We start from the raw sequence: 23,113 nt of genomic DNA on the forward strand, positions 1-23,113 counted from the left end.
CTATTCAATAAACTCTTGAATTATGCAGCATATATTGTCGGTTATGAATTCTTGGCAGCCCTCCTTATTGTTATTGCTTGGATACATCCCATTGTTATGGCTGCCATAGAGGATTGAAGAGGAAAGAAGCAAATTATATTTACCAGTCTTTCATTTTCCCTAAAGTACTCCATGGCAGCCTAATATTCCCACCATGTTTAAGTTATATTTTTCAGGAACAGTTTGGGAAGTCTCTCAAAGACATGTGGTTAGAGGAAGCACTCTGCTATAAACTATCTGAACGTTTGTTTATTTCCTGTCTATCTAAAACGAGAAGGGACTAAACCATTGCTAAGGCTGCCTTGGAGCATGTAGAGGAAAAGGAATTAACAGTAAATATAATTTGCTTCTTTCACATGTATAATTTACACACTATTAAGTATACCTTAAAGTTTACATTTAAGTTATACCTAAGTATACTGAAAATGTAACTAGGCCAATACCTAATAAAAAGGTGAATGCACCATAAATAGTTTACTGTTCACAGCCGTTTCATAAAAACGTTGAAGCATTTCAATTTTTTTTGCAAATTCATCCTTTGGTCTGGGAAAACAGGTTGCAAGCATGGTAAAAGTAATTATTTAATTTGCACAAATAGGTTTTAGTTCATGTACCTGCAGTGGACTCATCCTCAGGAAGCCTGACTAGAGTGTAACATATCCCAGGCTGATTGTAGGGAAGACTCTGTGCCGGGACATAATAGACAACTTCGTACCCTTCTGATGGCTCGATCTGAACAATCACTTTCTCTAACAGCTGATCATTCAGTGTATTCGTGCAGTCAAACTGTAGATCCGAAGCAAAATAAAACAAAGTTATGTTTACAGCTGACTACAATACAAATGTTCAGTTTTAATTTCACAGCCTGCTACTGGGGCTGTGCAACTGTCAGCACTGTAAAATATTTATGTGATAGAGGAAAAGTAGGTCCACCTGAAATACAACATGATCTGTAAACGTATGCTTGATACAGCGCACAAAGTATTCTGTTTCTGCTTCTGTGAGCTGCAGAGGCTCAGAAGACTTGAACAATGGTCCCAGGTTTTTGAATTCTGGAATAGCAGCCAGTTGTTCTGCAAACAGAAAAGTGGGAAGTCATTACACAATTCTAGACCTCTCAGTAAAACAAGACAACAAGGCTGGAACTTTGGTTAACTGTTCTATAGTTGATTATAGTTAAGGTTAGATTTAGAGCTCATTCACACATATGCTTTGGGAAAACCGCTAAAAACACAGACTGGTGCATACTTTAGACTTGTTTTGCAACATGGCTTTAAAATGCTTTCTATGCGTTTTTAATGCATTGAACTATTCAACTTTTACAAATGCAATCAAACTGGCAACAAACAACACATGTGAAATAGGTTGTGCCACACTGTAAAATTTTAAACACAGCGTCAAAATTTTAAAATGCAATGGTGGGAATGAGCCCATGAGAAATCATTCATCCTACTTTTAAGGCGATTCTGACCTTGGCAACTGAAAAGTACATTAATAGTGGATAGGTGTGAATGAGCCTTAAAGGTGATAAAATGACAGACTGAAATGGATTGCAACATGAACACAAAACTCCCTTTCTGTCACATATTTATTTGCAATATGAAATTAAAAAAGTAGTTAAAAAGTTTATTTTTTAATGGAACTTGCATACATTTACTGGCAGAGCGAAGGGATGCCTAACCAAAAAGCATTTTCATCAACACTGTTCTTCTGTTGTCAGTCTTTTGGGAGTAAAAGCATGTATTTTAAGCTACGTTCTGGTAAAGTTCATATTCAGTAATTCTACATTTCCAAAATGGTTTACAACAATAAAAAATTAGTGTATGTGCAAAAATGAATAATAATCAGAGAGAAAAGTGTGGGAATGTGTGGACAGGTCATTTTCTGTATTACCTTGAAATATGTCTTGGCGAGCAGGTACTGGTTTACCATGTTGCTTGCTAGCCACTGGAGCAAGATCTAATACAGAGAAAAAGATAAAGGGGTACGTCAATGTAATGGAATACACAGATAATAGGCTAAAGACAAAATGTTTCTTGTCTTATTTGGATGGTCCACTGAAGCTTGCGACCGTTCAGCACAGAATATCTTCTCAATTGCTCATGTGGGTCTTTTTCAAAGTGACAGAAGGATTGTAGAAACCCCAGCCCCATGAAATTGCTATTTATTAGGAGAAGAGCCAAAGACAACACCTCTGCCAGTTTGAATCAAACAAGATGAAGCAACAGAGAGAATCTCCTGCACTGCACTATTACAGGCATAATGGGACATGTCAAATCTAGTTATTGCTGGAAGGTAGGTATGGGACATTTATTATTTTATCTTTATGCCACCAAAAACTATTTTTTTTTACTTGAGTGAAGTTAGCTTTTTACACAACATGATCATGTGGTGCTTTGACAGAGTGAAATATTTAGCTCTGTATAGGAAGGTAATTAAGCACGGAGTCAAGCTCTGAGTGTGTTTTACATGGATTCTGAACTTTCATTGTTTTTGATTCTATATGAAACAATGGTTTGGAAAGGGTAAGAGGATGTAGTATTAAAATGAAAAGATGTTCCATAATAACAAAACGGTATTTACCAGCTTTCTGTTCCAAGAAAGGGACAGTGGATAAAGGAACAGATTTCAAGTCGAAAGGTTTCTCTGATGGCTCCAATGTGTACTGGTGTAAAGCTTTTTCCATTCCAAGTACAGAAGCTGTCAGACCTGTAGAAATCCCAACAATAGCACAATCCAGAATACTGGGCAACATGTGTAATTTCAAATGTGAATAGCTAACGACTGAACTAATACAGTACAGTATATTAAGATCTCCACAATGAATTCATAGACAGTAATAATATACAATAGAAATTATATATTTGTGTAAAATACAAACCATTCAATATGTAGGCAGCATTGAGATTTAACTGTTTCTGCTTTAGAACATTGAAGTAAAATGTAGCTCTGTCCCGGACCTCGTCATCACTGTCCATCATGCACCTGTGAAGAACATTGAACAAAAGGTTTATATATATATATATATATATATATATATATATATATATATATATATATATATATATATATATATATATATATATATATATATATACATACATATATACATACATATATATACATATATACATATATATACATACATACACACACACACACACACACACACACACACATACTGCATTCCCACAATGCCTTCCAAAGTTATATTATATGGTAACAAGAAAGCCATTGTTACCTTCATTTTGTTTTCTTATTTTAAATTTCCATAAAACCAATTTCTGTGATGCCTATAAAAAGGGACTAATGAGGGCAAGCTTCAAAATCTACAAGTCAGGAATTTAACATAGACAAATGACAACCCTTTACCATATTCGTCAGTTGGTCTCTCTCTATTTACAACTTAAGAGCTCAGGAATAAAAAGGGTGAGCTGAAGACAGGTGTACAGCCCTAGGTCAGTGCATGCCTCAGAGAAAATAGATTACAGAAAGAAAAAAAAAATCTGTTGCATTCCATGTCTCATTATGTTTTAAATAAGTTATTGATATGTATCAAAGATAAAAAAAATAAAAGACAGAGAATCAATAATCTGAAGTAGAAAAATGACAGAAATGGTGCAGGATAGAATTGTGGTCTCCTCACCACAAAATTAGACATGTTCACAGTTTGTGTTAATTGCACAACAAAGTTGGTTTTCTAGTCTGAAGAGTTATTGGAATTACTGACTCTGCAAAGCCCGTGCATCAAAAGAACATTTCTTCAACACTCATGCCAACAAAACCAGGCTTCATTTCCTAGTGGAAAAATGGACATTATGATCTTCTACCAAGTGTACACCAACAGAGTTCCTGCCCTATCATCGGATCTGGAGGATAGCAGAGACTCCACTTCTCTCCCCCACGCTGTTATACTACAGGGGTGAGTGTCTGTCTGCACAGCGTTTTATTTATTTATGGGACGCATTTTATGAACTTACCAATCTATAACTCGTTTAAAACCATTGTATGGATCACAGACTTTCGTTATTTTGAACTATCTATATTTTTATGAATATGCCCAATAGACATTTCATCAGGTCGCTTGAAAAGACTGTACCGAAAAAAATCTCTTTGGGTGGGTGTCCAGCCTGTTACGCAGATTGTTTATCAGAAGGCTTGGAAGCTGGGTGGTTAGTTGCCCAAGACTGTAGTGTCCTGACTTTTAGACTGCCCTAGGGGACGAAAGAACCGAAAGGAAGGACCTCAAGAGCATTAGAAGGAAGGAAGGAAGGAAGGAACTCTTTTCAACTATAGCCATTGAGATAATCTGGTCTAAATCCAAACCACATAATATCTCCCCTAAAAAGGCATGAATCCAAAGTTTTTTGGACTCTGCGTCAGCTCGTCAGGCTCTCAACCACAGCGTGTGGCTGGCTGCAACCACTGAGGCAGAGATACTGGCCCCAACCAGACCTACATAAATAGTGGACTCTCCGTGGCATTCTGCTGCATACCAGATGTGTTCAGAAAAATGAAAAATGAATTGGAGGGTAACCTCCATTTTCTATCAGTGCTGTTCTGAAGAAAAGCTGCGCCTGAATTAGGGATAGTGGTAGACTAGTAAAGGCATGCCACAGGAGCATACACCTTAGGAGATTTGCACTTTTGTGCGAATATCGGTAGAAGTGGGGTATAGAAACTGAAGCCTACGAGATACCTGGAAACTGCAATAAAGGGTCACCGATTGTGGAGAAGATAGGAAGGTAGCAACCTCCTCCTACAGACGTTTGTAATTGAATAAGATCTGAACAACTGCTTCCTCAGTTTCCTGAATATTCAAAACATGCTGTACAACCTTAACTAGGGCCTTTACTCGCTACGACTTAGAGGAATCTTCCTTCGCCATCGAGGAAGACTCTGGGTCAAAAAAGTCTGACACCTCACCTTGCTGCCGAGAGGAAAAATGCACTTGTAGCGGACTTCTCAGAGACCAGGAAGTGGATGCAGAATCTGTCACTTCTCTGTACCATCCGCTCCAAAGATGAGGACACCTGTGCCAACACCTGAATGGTCTTATCGAATTCCTGGGCCCAGGTTTCTCTTGCCGAAGTCCCTAGACCAAATCTGAGGGACTCTGATTTGGAGACTGGGGAATGGCTTGTTGATCTGGGTAAGAACAGGGAGCACAGGAGAGAGGATCTCTGCTCGACTGTCTGCTAGGTCAATTGTGTCATGGCCGTTTGAACCGTGCCCAAACCTGTTCCTCCACCTCTGACAGGGTCTCCCCAGGTGAGCATGGGTGCAGAGCCTCCGCCTTGCATGCCGGGCACAAGATCCGTGGGTCTGACTGTACACACTGAAGCTTAGTATTACACTTGGAACAGGCAAAACATTTTGCCACTACATCCCCTGTAGGGAGGGCTCTAGGCCCTCCCAAGACATGTTTATGTGAGGCAGGAAAACAGTACAGGCTATAAGCAATTACCAGCACTGACAGCTGTTGAATGCTTAACCGTAGTAGCAAATTAAGATGTAAGAAAAGAAAGGGGAAGACTTATCTCAGGCTGATACCTAAGGGTGCAGTCTGGCTGCATAATCCACCTTCCTGCTAGCGATTGGTGGTGGTGCCGGTATCCTCAGTCACTGCCTGTCTCCAGAGGGGAACCAATCACTATCTGTACCATAGGCAGCACAGTGTGAGGACATAAAAAACAAACTAGAGGATATAACGGTAAAAAGAGTTATATTCATAAAGCGCCTAATTCATGGCCAACCGAATGAAAAGATTGGAATACTATATGTACTGAGACCATGGCAAAGAGACATACAAACAAACATTCATCTTTCCTCCAGCTTTCAAAGGACTCTGGTAGAAGTATTAGCGCGATCAGCTGATCAAGAGAACAAAAATGTTCTTATGCTGATCTTCCATACATGGAGAGTTTGAAAACTACTGCATCAAGTAAGATTATAGTCTCCCAAAAGAAAAAGTCTAAAAGGCATTAAATAAAATAGAGAATGGATCAAGTAAGAAAAAGCACCAGCAGACCTAAGAGAACCACACAAACCAGGGAATTTAAATAGTCAGCAATTTAGTCACCATCGTCACTGCCATGTCCTCTTCAAAAGAGGCAGCTTTGCTGTGCAATAATCTTCACCCGGTGACTAATTCCCATAATTGAGGTCTAAAGGTAAAAAAAAAAAACCCAACTATGATAGGGACTTTGGGTAACTGGTTCAGAACCATATAATGGGATGGAGTTAAGTATGTGTGAAACAGTGGTATCAGAATAGTTTTGTAACACTCCTGGTAGAACAGCAGGAGTCCAAGTGCAGGACAAGACAGACAAGGCGACAAGCTTGCTGGTAGGAAATAAATTCTGACACATCTTTTTACTATGTGGTGAGAGGTTTTGTTGTCCTCAATTTAGGTGCATAGTGAAAATGTGAGAAATTACAGGGAATGCAGAGGGCATTTAGACCCACAGATTTGCACTGTTTCACAAGAAGACAAAGAAAACAAAAACTGCAGAAAAACTATGAATTACAATCCCAGTGCTGTACACAAAACTACAGGCAAGAGCTGGACAGCATGCAGACAAGTTGTAGTACAGAAATACACAAGTACTCATACATCACAGACCTTTGCAAGTCTTATGAGTGTAGAAGGTGCCAGATACCCAAGCTGCATGAAAAAATTGTCAAGTCCAGATACAGATCAGAAGAAAATGGGATTTTTATACTTACGTAAAAACCGTTTCTCTTAGTCCATTCTCTGTCTTCCTTTGGGGGACACCGGGGACATTGGGGACATCCCAAAGCTGCCCTACGGGAGTGAACGCTCAGAAGAAATGGCACAAAACACCTTTCTTCTACAACTTGCATTCTTGGATGCAAACACATTAAACTTGTAAAAGTTAGTGAATGTGTGTACAGACTATCACGTGGCAGCTTTACACAGCTGTTCTCTGGAAGCACCATAGCGGGCCGCCCAGGAAGCACTTACAGACCCTGTATAGTGCTTGCATAGATTATCTGGGACAGGCTTCCCCGCCTTACTATAAGCTTGACGAATAACAGCCGTAATCCACCTAGCAATAATTACTTTAGAAGCTAGCCAGCCTCTTTTGTGAGCATGATAGAGACTCAAAAGATCGTCAGTCTTGCGCATCTTCTGAGACCTCTGCACATAAATTCGGAAGATTCGGACAACATTGAGAAAACGAATAGAAATATCGTTAAACTGAATACATAAAATCAATCAGGACCGGAATGACAATGTGTTGATTTAGATAAAAACCAGACACAACCGTAGGAAGGAAAGAGGTCCTGTTTCGAAGAACTGCCCTGTTTTTATGAAAAACATGAAGAGGAGACTTGTAAGATAAAGCAGCAAGCTCTGAAAACTGTGCGTTTTGTAGGATAGAAATTTGAATTCTACTGTATTCAAAGGTTCAAAAGGCGAATGCTGTAAAGCATTCAACACCAAATTTAAATCCCATGGTGGTACTGGAAGAACATATGGAGGTTGTACATGGAGAACGCCCTGAATGAAAGTGTGCACATAAGGAAGGACAGCAAGTTTTCTTTGAAAGAAGACAGAAAAAGCAGACACCTGAACTTAAAGAGAACTAAGGCGCAAACCTGCATCCAACCCGTCCTGCAAGAACCTACGTAACCTGGCCAAGCAAAAAGAAGAAGTAGGATATCCCTTATTTTTACACCAGTCAATAAAAGACTTCCAGACTCGATAAGAAATCTTTCCAGAGGCTGGTTTCCGAGCACAAAGCATGGTTTGCACCACAAGTTCGGAAACACCTTAGCGCTTAGGATCATAAGTTCGGAAACACCTTAGCGTTTAGGATCATAGCTTCAACAGTCACACCGTTAAAGCCAGACGTTGTAAACGTAGATGACAAAAGGGATCGAGTTAATAGACCTGGGCGTAATGGCAACCGGCAGGTCCGAGCTAGTCGGTGTACCAGGCTCTCTGCGGCCAAACCGGCGCTATCAAAAGAACTGGAACACCCTCTCTCTTTACCTTTCTTAACACCCTTGGAAGCATGGCTATCAGTGGAAAAAGGTACACTAAGCAATACCTCCAATGGACAGACATGGCGTCTACTGCAACAGCCATAGGATCTCTTGCACGGGAGCAGAAGAGGCGAACCTTGTGGCATGGTTTGACTGAATCTTCACCTAATCTCGAAGGCTGGCATCCTTTGTGATTAAAGTCCAAATTTAAATTGATAAATTGCGTCCCCTGGCGAGAATCTGTTTATGTAACCACCAAAGAAGCAACTAACTGGTCTGCAGAGGCAGGTGAAATACCTGGGCTGCTAGATTCAGATGGTATTTATTGCATTGCAACAGAAGATGCAACTGGAACTGCCGTGCATGAAACGGAGCAAACTGAACTGGCTAGAAAGTTGATACATTGCCAAAAACGCTCTTGGCGAAATTTACCGAAGGCTACCTTGCCGCCGACCAAGATCTTACACTGTTCTACAAGGCTAGAATCCTGTCTTGGTTGGTAAGAACACCCGTTTTGATGGATGTGAAATAAAAATACTCAAAAATATCATTTGCTGAGATGGGAGCAACTTGAACTTTTTGAAGTTGAGAATCCAACCGTGAAACTGTAGAGTCTGGATTACTACTTGGATATGTCGCCTAAAGCACCTTTGGAGACTCTGTCATTAAAAGAAGATTGTCCAGACAAGGGATGATTGTAATCCTCTTGGACTTTAGCAGAGCAGCCACGACCGGCATGATCTCTGTGAAGATATGTGGGGTCGTGGCCAGACCAAAGGGAAGAGCCTGAAATTGTTAGTGCTGTGACCGAGCCACAAACCTCAAAAGGGACTGATGATAGATACATGAAGATAGGCATTATTGATGTCTAGAACCCCCATGAATTTTCCTTGTTCCATACCGTGAATGACCGAGCTCAAATACTCGATCTTGAACCTGGGCACTGTGACATGTGTGTTGAAAGATTCAGAATTGAAAGAGTCAGAAAGAGTCAGAATTGGTCTGAATAAGCCCTTTGGTTTTAGTACGAGAAAAAGGTTGTAATAAAAACCCAAACCTCTTTGAGAATCTAGCACCGGAATCATCACTCCGGAATAAAAGAGGGATAGAATCGTTTCTCGTAAAACCAGTCGCTTTCTTGGACAAGTGGGAAGCTCTATGGCAAAAAACTGTCTGGAAGAAAAAAGACCGAGTAGATCGATCTTGTATCCTCAATCCACTACACCCAAGCCCAGACAAGAGTGGCTACGTTAGGAAAAGGAATAGTAGTTACCTTAGCTAACCTTGTAACTGCAGCATCCACACGTGGAAGTGTCTACCATTTAGCAAAAACTTCAGGAGGAAAAGGATAAACCGACTGCAGTCACCAAAATACTTGGAACTTGCTATCTGGGGAAGTCCAAGGCTCTGACAACAAATCTTCCAATAGGGAAGAAGCCAGGAAAAAGAATTTTATTTTTATTTTATTTCCCGTCCAAATGAAGAGCCTGTGCAATATGAGGAACCTCTTACTTAGGAAAGTGAAGTTCCTGACACACAGCTTGTATTAATTCCTCCACACTCAGGCGAACCAAATGAATCTCCTCCACAATCGATGGAGCAACCATGTCAGAATTCACCGCTAAATTACCTTCATTCTGGGAACTACAGTCAAATCTGGCTTATTTTCCTGAAGTTGTGGCGCCATCCTCCTACGCTTATGTGAGGAAGACGGTGCCGCAGATTTTAACATCCTCTCTAAGAGGAAAAAACCTAAACCAAACCCTGTACAGAGGATGCAATTCCCTGTACCCAAGCAGGCTGTACAGACTCCGCCAGGGAGAAACAGTCAAACCTTGACTTGGCGAACTAGAACCCATGTCAGTTGCTACAGTGCAAGCAGAATCAGAAGATGGAGCGACCACAGCCTGTGACCGCACCAACTGAGCAAGTTCAGCCACTGTATTGGAGAGAGACCAAACCGAGGCATGTGTTGCCGTATGTAAAGCAGCAGCTGCTGTATTACACGGAATGCTCTTTGAAAGCCGGCAGGCTGCGCACAGAGCCTACGCGCCTGACTGACCTGATGGTAACTTAGCGTGACAGACAGCCCAGGTGAAACTCAACATTGATGTAACACCAGCTTTACCACGCATGGTTTTTCCCCTTCTGACATGTTAACAGATGGGACAAAACACAAACAAAACAGTGTAATAAACAGTAAAAACACAATATAAATAACAAGCAGCCCACAAAACTGAACAGAAAGTGAGCCTGCAATACAGCCAATAAAGCTCCACAGAGTAAAAGTAATAAACTTTTGAAAATAACAATCCCCAAACCTTTCTATCAGGACTCAGGACAGAAAAAGGGAACAAAAAAATGGCTGTTAATTCTGGTGTCTGCACACAAAATAGTTAGAGATCCCCATGGAGGAAGTGTAATTAGAAGAAACACCACCCCCCCCAGGACCCAGCACTGAATATTGGTAACAATCAACAGGACAATACCCTCAACCAATCCAGTGCCTAGCAGGGCTCACTGTGTTAGTGACCCTTGCCTGACCCTGTCTCCTGAGCTAAAAATAGAATCTTTTTTTTTCTTCTTAATCATAAAATGACTGCTGCTAGTAAGAAGCAGCCTGCTCAGGGACAAACTGCGATTTTCTACTCCTCTCTCTCAGCATTGTGCTGGGAGAGGGTTTTACTTACCTTCTGCCACCCCTCCTCACGCAGTGTCTGCAGTCTGACTGTCAGATCAAGAGGCCGGACACAGCCTGCGGCGACTGTGCCCGGCTCCTAGGAGGGTACGAAAACGTTGGGAGAGGGAGGCTGGCAAAAGAGGCACCGCTCACAGCACCTCCGATTCCCCCCCCCCCCCTCCATACAGCGCTTGCCGCGCACTGCATACTGCAGATTCCTGCCATAAAATAATAAAAGTAACAGAAGAGGGCTGCTGAGCAGCCCAGACACAGCCCTTTCGCCGTGCACTTAAACTAGACTGGACAGGAGGTGGGGTATAGAGGGGGAGGAGCTAGGGCTTAGTTAAACAGAAGTTTAAAGTGCCAGTTCGCCATGTCCCTACTCTATTATACCCCAATGTCCCCCAAAGGAAGACAGAGAAAGTTTTAATTTATTACTATCACGTATTTACAGGAGATGTTGACTGGACCAAATCTCTAATACAAAACGATCCAGAGATTATTTACATAACCAACCTGCATGGCACCATTATGCCTGAAAATAGCACTTCACAATAAAATTCTAGTTTTGATATAATTTCACTGACATTCAGAATTAAGCATGTTGGTTTGTTTTTAACAGTTTCTTACCTTTGCAAGAGAACAAGAACACTGGGGAGGAGGCATTCATTTTGAGCACCAAATTTGGCCAAAGCGCTAACAGCAGCTGTAAAACAAAAATACTACTACTTTCCAAATGTTTTAAGAAAAAACAAGTACTCTAGAATATGACAACTGTTACAAAATGCCATAAATTGTCAAACGTAAAATGTACGACTACAGGAAATATTTGACTAAATTTTAATATACATCAAAAGTATAGTAGAAATCGCAACAATCACTAATTCAACGGTATAGAGTTACAGTAAAATATATAAAATAACTGTTCAATGGTCATTGAAAATATTTACAATAGTTTGACAATTAACGATTAGGATCACATAATGTATGTTGGTGTATTGTAATAATAAAAATACTATCGTACTTAATAACTACTTTGCCCGAGTTATTAGTGAACCCCTAGAAGGTACAGAGTATAATTCTCTGAAATAGTAGGGTACCCCTGTGTGGCCATCCAGCGCAAAGTGTGTATTATTGGACCAGATAAAACCAGAATATTCAGACACCTGTAGAAACCACGTTCAAAAGTCTAAATATTAGGAAGAATAGACAACTTCTTGTGAAAGAAGACAAAGGGACGAAACATGAACCTCAACGAGAAGACAATCTCAGACCACTGTCCAGACCATCTTATAAGGACAAGAGTCGTGCCAAGTTGAAGGAAAAAGTTTGTACTCATTTTCGCTCACACTAGGCTATGTAAGTTTTCCACTCTATGATCGAGACAAGAAAACCAGTTTCTGCAGAAAATTACCATAATCTAAATGACCTTCTCAGATAGAACTTTCACTTTAAGGATCATGGCCTCAAACACCATGCCGTTAAAACCAGCTCAGTAAAGTCTTAGTGGTAGAAGGAGCCCTGACTTAGCAGGTCATTTTTGGAGTAAGTTTTGGGGGTGGTTCTGCCACTAAAATGTTGGTGTACTTTGATCTTCTCGGCCAGTCTGATGCTACAAAGATTACTGGTGCACCCACCTCTTGACATTCTTGAGTACCAGAGGCAGAAAAGCTATTGGGGGAAAAAGATACACAAGCATATATTTCTCTTTCATCCAGTCTGGGGGACACTGCTTACCATGGGTTGTGGAGGGGAGCACGGGAGTTGGCACCTAGCTAGTTAATCTTTAGCACTGCTGACAGACCCCTCCCCTCTACAATCCCCCTGCCTCTTCCTGTCAGTTTTTTTTTTAGGTGCCCATGGAGTTGGGCAGTGTTTTAGTTTCTGCTAAGTTTTTTTAATTTAATTTTATTATTTAACTTATCTTTTTTTGATAGGAATTTTTTCTTTTGGTGGCAGACCTGGGAGTGTGTTCTATTATAGAGAACACACTCCCAGAACAGCAGCGCAGGCACTGCTCTGTGAGATGAGAGCCAGAGGCTCTCACTGGCAGAGTAAATAGGGTGCCTTAATACAGAGTGACAAGCGGTCTCTCCGGACCGCTGTCACTCTTGGGGCCTCCCCGATAACCGGTGCTGCCACTGGGGGCATGGAGTGTCGGTTATCGGAGTGAACAAAATGCCGTTGGCCATCTTGAAATCCACGGAGGAGAGAGGAGCTGGAGGGGGCCATACCAAGATCCCCCCTCATACATAGGAGGGGGCATCGGGGTGCAAAACTGCTGCGGAGACCTCAATTTGAGGTCTCCACTACTCTGCCATATACCACCTTTTTTTTATAATGGTGGCCTCTAAAGATCTACAGAGAGACAGCCTTATCAGAGGGGGGGGGAGCTAAGACAGAGCTCCCCTGCCCTCCAGAGAAAAGTGGACTAGCCCGGTCTTCTGGCACCAAGGAGAAGCCTGGGAAAAGGACACAGATCAGAGGGAACCGGCACCAGGACACTGCTGTTGGACTTCTCCCCTGTTTGGCCTATGGGCTAAGTATCTGACTTATTTAAACACATATTACTGTATTTGCTGACTGCAAAGTGAGCTAGTAGGGGTTATATTGTAGTTCTCCTACTTGCCAAGCTATTATATTGTTAACAAAATACAAGTACAACTTTTATGTCAGATTAGTTGATTACTTGTTTTTTTTTTCACACTGTTCTCTCTCTGTCTCAGCTAAAAAAAATCTAACAATTTAAGGCTGTGTGTTTGGTGTGCCTTCCTTTGTAAAAATGACAGATAAAGGAAAGGGCCCTATGGCAAAGTATTTTATATGTTCAAGATGTAAGGTTAAATTACCATGTGGGCAGAACGACCCGTTGGCGCCCTGCTCTGTCTGCAAAGCAGGGGTCCCCCCTGCGCAAACCCAGCATATAACAGCCCCACTGACGGAGGAACCGGCCTGGGTGGCCTCCCTGACAGTCGGTTTCCTCTTTAGCACAGATGATCTCACAATCTACTCAGTTGCTATCTAGTGTGGCAGCCTCGGCGGCTAATAATGCTAGTTCATTGGACCTCCCTACTACCACAGGTTCTATTGGAACGTCTATACCAGGAGCTTCCTCATTGCTTACGGACCAGGCCCCTGTTCCCACAGAACCGGCATGCATTTATAAAGGGTTTAGACAAACTAAACCAGTTACTTGAATCCCCAAACATCCCGCCTGCTAAAAGAAAGCGGCCTAGATCTGCTAATTCCCTTATGGTCCTTTCAGACTCAGAGGGGTTTTCAGAGGAGGAGGGGGAAATAAATTCTGATCCTGACCAGGTTCAACCTTTGGAACAGGAAGAGAACACTAAAAGCCAATTTATTGATGATTTGGTTTTGGCGGTGAGTCAGGTGTTGGACCTCCCAGAACCGGAGGATGCTACTCCTAGAGACAGAAGTCTGTTTAAGAAGGCCAAAAGGAAGGCTATCCGTTTCCCCCCTTCTGTAGAACTCAGAGATATTGCAGAGGGAGCCTGGAAACAGCCTGATAGAAGGTTCTCTGTTCCCAGGAGATTCTCTTCCCTGTATCCATTGCAGGAGGAAGATGTGGCTCGCTGGGAGAGTATTCCTAAGGTAGATATTCCAGTAGCCCGTTTGGCCAGACACACTTTACTACCAGTCCCAGGTTCAGCAACTCTGCAGGATTCCACTTTTTGCAGAGTGGAATCCCAGCTGAAATCTGTATTTGTGGCAGCGGGTTCTTCCTTTAGGCCCACATTTGCTTCAGCTTGGGTTGCTAGAGCCATGGAAGCATGGGCAGACCAACTGGCAGAGGCCTTACGGGACTCCAATTTACTTCCCCTGGCTTTACATTTGAAATAAGCATCGGGGTACCTTTATGTGGCGGCCCAGAACACAGTGTCTGTGTCCTCCTCTATTCAGGCTACATCTATATCAGCAAGAAGAACGTTATGACTGAAATCCTGGGAAGGAGATTCGGAATCAAAAAAGTCAATTGAAACCATTCCTTTTTCAGCAGCAGGTTTGTTCGGCCCGGAATTGGATACTATGATTTCCCAGGCAACAGGGGGCAAAAGTACTTCTTTGCCAGTATTCTCAAGTAGGGGCCGGACCCCTCGGGTCAGCTCCTTTTTTCAGCCCTTTAGGGGGACCTCCTTGCCTAGAGGACAGTCATTTAGAGATAGACAACCAAATGCTCGAGGCTCCTCTGTCAGGGGTAGTAGATCCTCGTTTGCAGCTAGGCGCCAGGACTCCAAGACACAGGAGAAGCCTGCGTCCTGACGACCACTCTACTCTGCCAGAGGTGGCGCCAGTGGGGGGACGTCTGTCTTTGTTTCAGCAACAATGGGCAGCGTCATCCCAAGACCCTTGGATTCGGGGCATTATATCAAGGGGGTACATGATAGACCTGCTGGGTCCAGTACCACATCGTTTCTTTGTAACCCCGCTACCACGAGATCCAACAAGAAGACAGGCAATACAGGCCTGTGTCGCCACTCTTCTTTCGCAAAGAGTCATCTGCAGGGTCCCAGACAACCAGAAGGGACAGGGGTTTTATTCAAATCTGTTTCTGGTCAAGAAGCCGGACGGGTCCTTTCAACCCATATTAAACCTAAAGAACCTCAATGTGCACTTACGGGTGGACAGATTTCGGATGGAATCCCTGAGGTCAGTAATAAACGGCTTAGAGAAGGATCAGTTTATCGCTTCCATAGACATAGACGCATACCTCCACGTTCCCATTTGGAGCGACCATCAGTCTCTCCTAAGCTTCACAGTGGGGTCCTCCCACTATCAGTTTCGGGTCCTTCCCTTCGGCCTCTCCACAGCTCCGAGGGTCTTCACGAAAATCATGTCAGTGATGGCAGTGTGTCTTCACTTAAAGGGAGTTCAGATCGTGCCTTATTTGGACGATCTGCTCATCAAATCCTCCTCAGAGATTTGCTTACGTCAGCACTTATCCCTCACCTTGGCGGTTCTCGAGAGCCATGGGTGGCTGATAAACTTAAAGAAATCCCAGGTGGTTCCGTGTCAACGCATGGTTTTCCTAGGGCTCATCATGGACACCAGTCAGCAAAAGGTGTTCCTGCCTGCCGAGAAGATCAGTTCAATTCGGAGTATAACATCTCAGGTCTTGTCTTCTCCCAGCCCCTCAATTAACTTGTGCATGCGGCTGCTGGGAAAGATAGTGGCCTCCTTCGAGACCATCTTCTTCGGTCGAGCTCATTCTCGATGCTTCCAGTGGGATCTGTTGACAAAATGGTCAGGATCCCACCTACGCTTGGATCTCCAGAGGATCTCGCTGTCTCCGAGGGCGAGAGAATCGCTCCAGTGGTGGCTGAATCAGGATCACATGGCTGTGGGCAGGTCTTTTGCTCCATGGTCATGGATCATAGCCACAACAGACGCCAGCCTGAGAGGTTGGGGGGCGGTAGTCCTGCACCTCAGGCTCCAGGGGCTCTGGTCAGTTCAGGTATCAGCCTTATCAATCAACACATTAGAGTTGAAGGCAATTCTTTTAGCTCTCCAGGGGGCCCAGACTCTTCTTCAGGGCCACCCAGTCAGAGTTCAGTCCGACAATGCCACGGCTGTGGCATATGTCAACAGACAGGGAGGAACCAGGAGTGCAGCTGCAATGCGAGTGGCAGCTCAGATATTCCTTTGGGCAGAACAGTATGTTCCAGCAATCTCGGCGGTGTTCATTCCAGGAATAAAAAATTGGGAGGCCGATTACCTCAGTCGCAATGTGATTATTCCAGGGGAGTGGTCACTCCACCCGGAAGTATTTCAGTCTCTAGTTCAGAGATGGGGTCTTCCGGATATAGATCTCATGGCCTCCAGATACAACAAAAAAGTTCACAGGTTTTGCGCAAGGGCAAGAGACCCCTTAGTGGTAGCGGTGGACGTGATGTCCATGTCATGGGAATTCAGGTTGGGTTATCTGTTTCCCCCGATTCATATGCTTCCTCGAATACTCAGACGAGTGAGGAAAGGCGGTCGGCCGGTGATTCTAATAGCTCCCTCATGGCCGCGTCGAGTGTGGTATGCAGACATAATATCCATGGCGGTAGGACAAGGATATCGTCTTCCGTCACGAGACGACCTTCTTCTCCAAGGTCCCTTTCGTCACCAGAATTTACTTCAGCTCAGTTTAACGGCATGGCAGTTGAAGCCAGCCTCTGGAGAGCTAGGGGTTTTTCCCCCAGTGTAGTGAACACTATGCTGCAAGCTCGAAAACCGGTTTCGGCTCGCATCTATCATCGTATTTGGCGAGCCTATATTAGATGGTGCGAAAATAAGTCTCTCTCGCTTATTGGCCTTTCTTCAGGATGGGCTGGAAGCAGGGCTCCGTTTAGGTCCATTAAGAGTTCAGGTTTCAGCGCTTTCAGTTTTCTTTCACCTGAAGTTAGCGGACTTGCCAGACGTCAGGACCTTTCTTCAGGGAGTCTTACATATTCAGCCTCCTAACGTTCCGCCCACAGCACCATGGGATCTTAACCTGGTACTGGATATGCTTAAAGGGCCTCCTTTTGAGCCATTACCTACGGCAGATTTTAGGAGTCTTACCTGGAAGGTTGTCTTTCTTTTAGCTATTGCATCTGCACGTAGGGTTTCAGAATTAGGAGCTCTGTCTTGCCGGGAACCATATCTGGTTTTCCACAAGGACAGAGCGGTGTTAAGAACTCTCCATTCCTTCGTTCCAAAAGTAGTTTCGGCTTTCTATCTGAACCAGGAAATTGTAGTTCCGGTCTTTTCACCTACTTCCCATTCGGATCAACAGTCTATGGAAAAGTTAGATGTGGTTAGGGCTCTCCGCATTTATGTCAAAAGAACTTCTCAGATTAGACGTACAGATACTCTGTTTGTTCTTTACGATTCTAATAAGAGAGTCTGGCCAGCCTCTAAACAGTCCATTGCAAGATGGATTACGACAACCATTAAGCAAGCTTACATAAAGGCTAACCGTCCTGTGCCAGAGAGACTTACGGCCCAGATCGGTAGGGGCGTCATGGGCAGCGAGAAATGGGGCTTCTGCAGACCAGCTTTGCAGGGCAGCCACCTGGTCCTCTGCCCACACCTTCACAAAATTTCATCAGTTTAATGTATTTGCATCTGCGGATGCAAATTTTGCTTGTAGTGCTCTACGAGCGGGGCTTTCAGAGCGGCCCCACCATTAGGGGGCTGCTTTAGAACGTCCCCGATGGTAAGCAGTGTCCCCCAGACTGGATGAAAGAGAAAAGAGGATTTATGTACTTACGTTAAATCCGTTTCTCTGATTCCGTCTGGGGGACACTGCGATCCCTCCCTTCTGCTTTTCCTCTGTATTCTCTTGGTTGATTGACCTTTCTCCTTGGGGCTTTTTAATTAACTGACAGGATGAGGAAGAGGCAGGGGGATTGTAGAGGGGAGGGGTCTGTCAGCAGTGCTAAAGTTAACTAGCTAGGTGCCAACTCCCGTGCTCCCCTTCACAACCCATGGTAAGCAGTGTCCCTCAGACAGAATCAGATTTAACGTAAGTACATAAATCCTCTTTTCCATGGGAATATATCCATATCAACCGCTAGCTGACCCCAATTCTCCACATTCTGGCTGAAGACCTCCTTATTGAAAGACATACCTGCTCAGGAAGTTTGCTTCCCAATTGTCCACCCCTGGGTTGAATACTACAGACACCATTAGGACATATCTTTCCTTCTAGCACATAATACTTGCAAGCCTCCTTCATCACTAGGGAACTCTTGGCTCCCCACTGATGATTTAAGTACAGCTACAGACTGGAAGGCAGGGGGCCTTCCAGTTTAAATTTATTTTAATTAGCTGCTCCCCCCTTTTACTGTGCAATTCGAGTAGGGGGAAGGGGGGAGCAGCTGATTAAAATAAATTTAAACTTCCCTGGACAATGGAACGAGACAGGGGTGTCCCCTGTCACCCTTGTTGTATGCCTTATGTATTGAACCTTTGGCCGCTGCTATCAGATAACACCCTGATATCACTGGGATACAGATAGGTCCCCGCCATTTTAAACTATCGCAATTTGCCAATGACATTTTGTTGACGCTTTCTTACCCCCTAATCTCGCCTCCCAATTTGCTTAAGGAGTTAGCGGAATATGGAGCCCTGTCAGATTATAAAATAAATAACTCCAAATCAGAAGCCCTGTCGATTCAAGTTTCCAGCGCAGTCAAAATTACACTAGAAACTTCGCTCACTTTTCAATGGCGCCCTAAAGCCCTGCGCTACTTAGGAGTTCAAATTACAAAAGAATATAAACAGTTGTTTCATGCTAACTAGACTCCTCTTCTTGACTCAATAAAAAGAAAGCTCCTTAAACTAAAGTAGTACAAAAAGAGTATTGGTAGAAGAGTAAAGATCCCAGAAAATGGATAGAGACTTTTTCCAGACAGCATAAATTCTACCAATAGAAGTGACAAATCCAACATGGGATGTTGTCCTGTTGGCGTAGAGGGGACAGACAATATATAACAATGCAAAACAGTTTCCCATGGATGATGGGGAGTAATAGGAAAAAAAGGAAGCACCCTTCCTGATTAGGGTGAAATTTGGAGATTCTGTAAAACAAAAAAGAAAATCAGGGCAAATGACAAAAGCACCGTGGACAAAAATTAACTTTAATATTGTTAGCAATACAGTGATCTATCTAGCCAAGAGACTAGCCACATGTAAGAAACTATAAAATTGAGAAAGATAAATGAAGTAAAGGTGCCAAGAGCAAACCCTGAGAAAGCCCTCAAAGATGGGAAAGAAAAATGGTTAATGGCCAAGAGATCAACTCTGTGTAGATGTTTTGCATAGGTCTATTGGACGCAACTGAGGCTGAAACAAACAGAGGAGAAGCAAAGTTTGAACCCTGACTGTGGGAAAGCCACAATGTATGTTAACAAAAACAGACACATTGCAAGAAAGTCTTCCACTATGCAAAGTAAAGTGCACAATTTCCTATTGTAAACTACTAACAGGGAAATGACCTAGCAAATTTTGGTAGAACAATAAATTAAATAAAATAAGACAAGAGGAAGGACAATCTAGATTATCTGCCAGCTGAAGTACAATGTTGGACTACCTAATTGGTGAGCTTTCATCAGTTAGGAAGAAAAGAAACCAGTGATCAGTCATGAGCATGTTTAGTAGCATGTGCTTGCAGGATGTACAACAAGTGTTACACTGAAGGTAAAAACACCTTATGATCTACCCAATACAGGTGTATTGTAGATGCACTAAACTCTGACCAGATGGTTTTCATTGTGGGCCAATCAGGTCAAATAGCCTTGAAGGATAACAGAAAGGAGTAAGGATATCTTCCTTGTGGATGGTGGAACAGGACCCAATGGTACCTGGAGCCAGAACAGCATAATCCAAGCATGACATCTGAGAATTTAAGAGACCTTGATAACATAAAGTAGAAAATAGCGGGAACGGTCTCAGAAAGCTAAACACCAATACCAGAACAAGCAAAATAGACAAAGAATGCAGCTATGTAAACTTTCAATTGCAGGCTAATCCAGTGGTTCCCAAACTTTTGAAGTCCGCGGCACCCTTAGAGTCTCCCTAATTTTTTCAAGGCACCCCTATAAAATAATTACCGAGCAGTCCCGTTTTAGAAGTAGTCAAAAAAACGTAGTAAGTATTTAGTTCAGGACTCTGTGCCCCTCTGCGTTATTACTGTAATAGTAAGCTGGATACGGTAGTTTTCTGGCTGGATTTCAGCTCGCAGCTCCCTGAGCCGTGAGCTGAAAACCAGCCAGAAAACTACCGTAATAACGTTTTTTACGCACACTATTACCGGTTTACGGTAATAGTGCGTGGAGCGTGAGATTTTTGGCGTTTCCGCCAACAATTGAATATGCCCCTAAGTCTACAGTTCAAATGACTGTACAAAGAACTATAAAATATGTCAACTCAAACAGTTTGTTTGATAGTAACAAATAAAGGCACACAGGCTAAAAAGACCGATTTAAATAATAAATAAAAGTGCTGGAAATCTAAAGCAAAAACAAGGATACAAGGACAAGGCACAGTGCACGTGGCCTGTCTATTGCATTTCTGGATTCTTTGTCCTTACCTGCTCTTACAGCCTCATTCTCTAACACCACTCGGTTGAAGATGAAACGGATATATTTGGATGGGGTAGGTGTCCGCGGACCTTCTCTGCCCAACAAGTGCAGTATCTTGGTGGCAAGCACGGTGTGTTCACAATCCTCAATGAACTCGCACAAATGAGCTAGCCCAGACTCTTTGCTGTCTGGGTTCTCCTCTATAATGCTGATGATACAGTCCACAATAGCTCGTTTGTACTCAAAACCTCCCTGCAAAGAGGACACAGTTTAAGTGGGCCAATGAAAAATATGTTAGCGCACATACGATAAGGCAGAAATACATATTTAATGAAAACCCAACACAATCACCACTCACACTAAGCTTTCATTACCCCTAATGTGATTAGTGTTAGTAGTAAATCATTGCATTATTGACCATTGCTTGTTTTGCTTCAGCAACTATTCATATAGTTTCAGTCAAAATGATAAAATGTTTTATAAGTCTACAACAGATAATGCACATTTCAGTGGGTATGAAAACATCATATGGTTTGTTAAGTAACTATTTTAAATACCCAATTTTAAAATACCCCAAATAAAAGACAAACTTTGCCAACGTAAAGATACTGGGTTTTGTTTGGATAAGGACTGTTGAGAGGAGCTGCTCTCTGTGCAAAGGATTTCATGCAAGTTGAAGAAGTCAATTCCCAGAAGACAGGGCAGTGTTAAACGTCCAGACGACAAACATAAGAGAGAAATAATCACACCACAACAACTTCCTAATCCTTTATTCAGATTAAAATCTGGATCACATAGAAGCTATAGAGCGAATGACAATTAATTTAAAAACCATTGGCCAACAAATTAAATGGCTTGTCGTCAGCTCATTAATACATGATGCAGCTTTTAATATGGGGGTGGGGGAGCATCATTGAGCTCTGACAAATGCTAGGGATTGATTCTCTCAGATTTTTTATTTACATTAAACTTAAATTGTATATGTAATGCAATGGGTGTTCAGCAATAGTTCACCATTTGACTGTTTGTCTGAACAGTAAATTATACAGAGAAACATTTAAAGGATTGCATAAGGACTTACATCATCTCTAAGCATGTTGGACAGGAAGGTCATCATTACAGTGTGTTTGCGTGGGTACTTTTGACACAAGGCACTGATTGCTTGTACAACTACTACCTGAAAAATACAGAACATCACACATTTGACAATATTTTAAGAGCAATTGTGACATTTTGTCAACATTAACAATTTTATTCTGTATTTAAAACAAAAACCAGTCAGCAGCAAATATGCAAATATGTTTCATCTCTACACTTGGGGTTAAACTTCCTTTTCATCCAATTCCCATTCCCTATGATTCTGTATTTGTACTGGAATCCTGGTTCTAGTTTGTCAAAATACCCTTCCCTACATCACTTCATCAACATCATAATATAAATCACTGAGCCTACCCTCCGTTATCAGTTACCGCACTTTAGATATTCCACACAATCTTCCTAGATTACTGGCTATAAAGAGGAATGGCATTTTACTCAAGGACAGGTTTTTCAAGACAATTATCCTTTTTTAGGCTACTCATTTTTTTATGTCCATCGAAAGTAGGTTTACTTTCTTACTTTAAATTCATCAGAGATTTCAGATACAAAGGTGGAGATTTGTTTCATAAGTCTGTCAACACTGCTTTCACTGCCAGTTTTCAGCAGCGTGGTGATAGCCAGGGTAGCAATACTACGGTTGGAATCAGTGATGAGGTTTTCCAGGTCGAGGTTACATGCAGTGACTGCAGAAGGGTGTTTCATTGCGACCTAAAGGAGAAACAAGATGACATACATTGAGGCAATCACGAATGACGTAAAAACTGGAATTTATTATTAATTATTTTCTCTGAATTCATTGGGGACAGTGGGCTATGGGGCAATAGAGTCCCCATTAAGTCTTTGACACTCTAAATTAAATCAAGCTGTTTGTCCTCCTCCCTCTTCTATATGTCCATCCTGCAGTGAATTCCGTTATTTAACTAACAAAGTCCCACAGGACAACACCAGAAGAAAATGAGACCGAGAATCATCCCCCTCCCTCCCACCAAAACAAACAAAAAAACATATTTAATTTTGTTAAACTTTCAACAGAAGAACTAAAGCGTAAACAGGACGGCCACTCAACGGATTCAGAGAAAAGGATTTAACGCAAACATAAAAATCCCATTTTCTCACTTATCCAATTGAGAAACACTGGCCATTGGTACACTACAGATCGAAGCACTGTGTTGCGCAACATATGAAGCGCTCACTGATATCTTAGAAT

General features: G+C 42.5%; 1 protein-coding gene across 1 annotated transcript in view; it reads right to left on the reverse strand.

Moving 5' to 3' along the window:
• COPG2 (coat protein complex I subunit gamma 2) overlaps positions 1-23,113 on the reverse strand; it is an 83,419-nt gene that overhangs the window by 14,716 nt on the left and 45,590 nt on the right. The window contains exons 12-20 of the mRNA XM_075208539.1: positions 22,426-22,614; positions 21,890-21,985; positions 20,817-21,060; positions 11,366-11,441; positions 2,921-3,024; positions 2,623-2,748; positions 1,933-1,998; positions 973-1,112; positions 654-825 (exon numbers count right to left, since the gene is read on the reverse strand). Of these exons, the coding sequence (XP_075064640.1) occupies positions 654-825; positions 973-1,112; positions 1,933-1,998; positions 2,623-2,748; positions 2,921-3,024; positions 11,366-11,441; positions 20,817-21,060; positions 21,890-21,985; positions 22,426-22,614 (1,213 nt within the window). The remainder of the gene's footprint in view (positions 1-653; positions 826-972; positions 1,113-1,932; positions 1,999-2,622; positions 2,749-2,920; positions 3,025-11,365; positions 11,442-20,816; positions 21,061-21,889; positions 21,986-22,425; positions 22,615-23,113) is intronic.

The sequence above is a fragment of the Mixophyes fleayi genome, chromosome 4, assembly GCF_038048845.1.
Source record: "Mixophyes fleayi isolate aMixFle1 chromosome 4, aMixFle1.hap1, whole genome shotgun sequence".
Classification (NCBI taxonomy): domain Eukaryota; kingdom Metazoa; phylum Chordata; class Amphibia; order Anura; family Limnodynastidae; genus Mixophyes; species Mixophyes fleayi.